Source organism: Trichinella spiralis (assembly GCF_000181795.1).
Source record: "Trichinella spiralis strain ISS 195 chromosome Unknown Scfld3808, whole genome shotgun sequence".
In the NCBI taxonomy this organism is placed as follows: Eukaryota; Metazoa; Nematoda; class Enoplea; order Trichinellida; family Trichinellidae; genus Trichinella; species Trichinella spiralis.
This window is the reverse complement of record NW_003530747.1, coordinates 1-1,851: the sequence shown is the minus strand read 5'-3', so window position 1 is coordinate 1,851 and position 1,851 is coordinate 1. Positions and strand designations below refer to the sequence as shown.

Sequence of the window (1,851 nt, the reverse complement as noted above, 5' to 3'; positions counted from 1 at the left end):
TGGTCACAACGAACTCTTCGGCGCGGCTTGGACCAATGATACAATGCATGAGTACATCACCTCTTCAGACAACGTTCGATACAGACCTACGAGCACGAACCGTTTAGGAAGATCATATTTTCAAGATTGGATATTTTTTGTAGTCATACCGAGTGCGGTTTTATTATTCATTTTGTTAATTTTGTCCATGATGCTTTTCGGATGTCGAGAAGGTCAACATTGGCGAGATTACAAAACTCCTAGGTAGTGTGATCGAAAAAGATTGAAATTGCTTATTTGTTATTTTGATTTTTAATTTTTGTTCAAATTTATTAGAACTCAGTTGATCGATTATGTGCATTTGCGACAAAGTCAGCAACAGTTACGGCAGCTTTCTTTCCGTCGACATTCTTCTGAATTGGTCAATCTTCCATCTAGTAAGCTGATTGCCAAGCCGATCTGCAAGCAGACCGTCGCCGAAGTTGCCACGTTGAAAGGCAGCGATTTGAATGTACATTTTGTTGAAAATGGTGCGATGAAATCTCTTGCTCACACTGGCCAACACCCTTCTGCTCAGTAGATTTTAGACCGGTTGTTTTGTGAATTGCTTCTCTGTAGTTATCATCGTAGTATGCGGTGGCAATGGGCCCACATTAATGCCCTGACTGTTATTTGACTTGTTTAGTTATTATGCGTGCTGTTTATTTTTTGTTTTCTTTTTAGGTTTACTTACTTGCTGTTGTAGATCATTGCTTAGTTTCTATTTTTTGATGTTTTCTTAATAAAATTCTTTTTATATTAAAATAATTTTTGAATCTTTGAATTTTAAACTCATGTAATAATAATAATAATACTTCAGATTGTATTATTGATTATTATCTGTTTACATTAAATTTTGATTTTACTATTCACTGCTATGCAATTCACAATTGATATTATAAAATTAATGCCAAGTATGTATAATTTTAAAATATTCCGTTTTAATAATGACAAGGTTCATTTTTTTGTGCAGCAGCAATTGTACATTTATTTGTTTTAAATTACGCTTTGTGGTTAGCTTTTCAGCTAGCTGCCTGTGTCTCTCTTTCTCTCTATACGATAACACAATATCACCGACTGACTCCTACAGCTAGATAGCTCTAAAGTCAGTTAATCTCGTTTAATTTAGAACAAAAAAGAAGATATTTTTTCTTTTCTTAAAATTTTTATTTTTTACAATTCAATAATATTATACACATACATATACAGACAGATAAACATATGAGACAATAATAAGTTAAGAAAGAACAAAAGAAAAAGTGAAAAAGCAGATGTGGTTGTTGTTGTTGTTTGTTGCTTGATTGCAGCATATCTATCTGTTTACAGCTCCGTTTCAACACCGTTGGTAAATGCCGCTGATCCAGCAGCAGCAACAGCAGCAGCTGCTGCAGCAGCAGAACAATGAGATGATGGACGCTGGGTGTAGGATGTTGTTGCAGGTCGACCGGTGGCCGTCCGGCGATGACCACTGTCCAACGTTTTCCGCTGGTCGGCGACAAACGAAGCAGCAGCAGCAGATGATGATGCAGAACAATAAGGAGTGGAACAGTTGTTGTTAACAACAGCAGTCGGTCGACTTTGTGCATGGATTTTCCCATCGTCAGTTGAGCTTGGTTTCGGCTGTTGTTGTTGTTGTTGTTGTTGTTGCTGCTGTTGCTGCTGTTGGCTCGCTGCAGAAGAGGAAACTTCAGGCTTTTTCTGGTCGATGTAATTTTGCAGACGGATCAACGAATCTGAAATTTCCTTGTTGTCCGGACAAAGGCGTAACGCTTTTTGAAAATCACTGCGCGCGGCAATCCAACGCTTCGCCTCACACTGGCACCTAGCTCTGAC

At 38.0% G+C, this 1,851-nt stretch overlaps 2 protein-coding genes across 2 annotated transcripts; one reads left to right on the top strand and one right to left on the bottom strand.

Moving 5' to 3' along the window:
- Window positions 1-43: 43 nt before the first annotated feature.
- Tsp_13960 (conserved hypothetical protein) lies at window positions 44-559 on the top strand. The gene is made up of 3 exons (XM_003367713.1): window positions 44-101; window positions 144-243; window positions 316-559. Exons 1-3 carry the CDS (start codon window positions 44-46, stop codon window positions 557-559), a joined length of 402 nt encoding a protein of 133 aa, XP_003367761.1.
- Window positions 560-1,338: 779 nt separating this feature from the next.
- On the bottom strand, window positions 1,339-1,751 carry Tsp_13959 (conserved hypothetical protein; the record flags this gene model as incomplete). The annotated part of the gene is made up of 1 exon (XM_003367712.1): window positions 1,339-1,751. A coding segment is annotated over one exon (413 nt), but the record flags the coding sequence as incomplete, so codon positions are not given.
- Window positions 1,752-1,851: the final 100 nt, after the last annotated feature.

Coding starts and splice junctions, on each gene's coding strand:
- Tsp_13960 (XM_003367713.1), top strand. CDS start 44: ATGCATGAGTACATCACCTCTTCAGACAACGTTCGATACAGACCTACG. Junction 102..143: donor CAGACCTACGAGCACGAACC/GTTTAGGAAGAT, acceptor TATTTTTTGTAG/TCATACCGAGTGCGGTTTTA. Junction 244..315: donor CGAGATTACAAAACTCCTAG/GTAGTGTGATCG, acceptor CAAATTTATTAG/AACTCAGTTGATCGATTATG.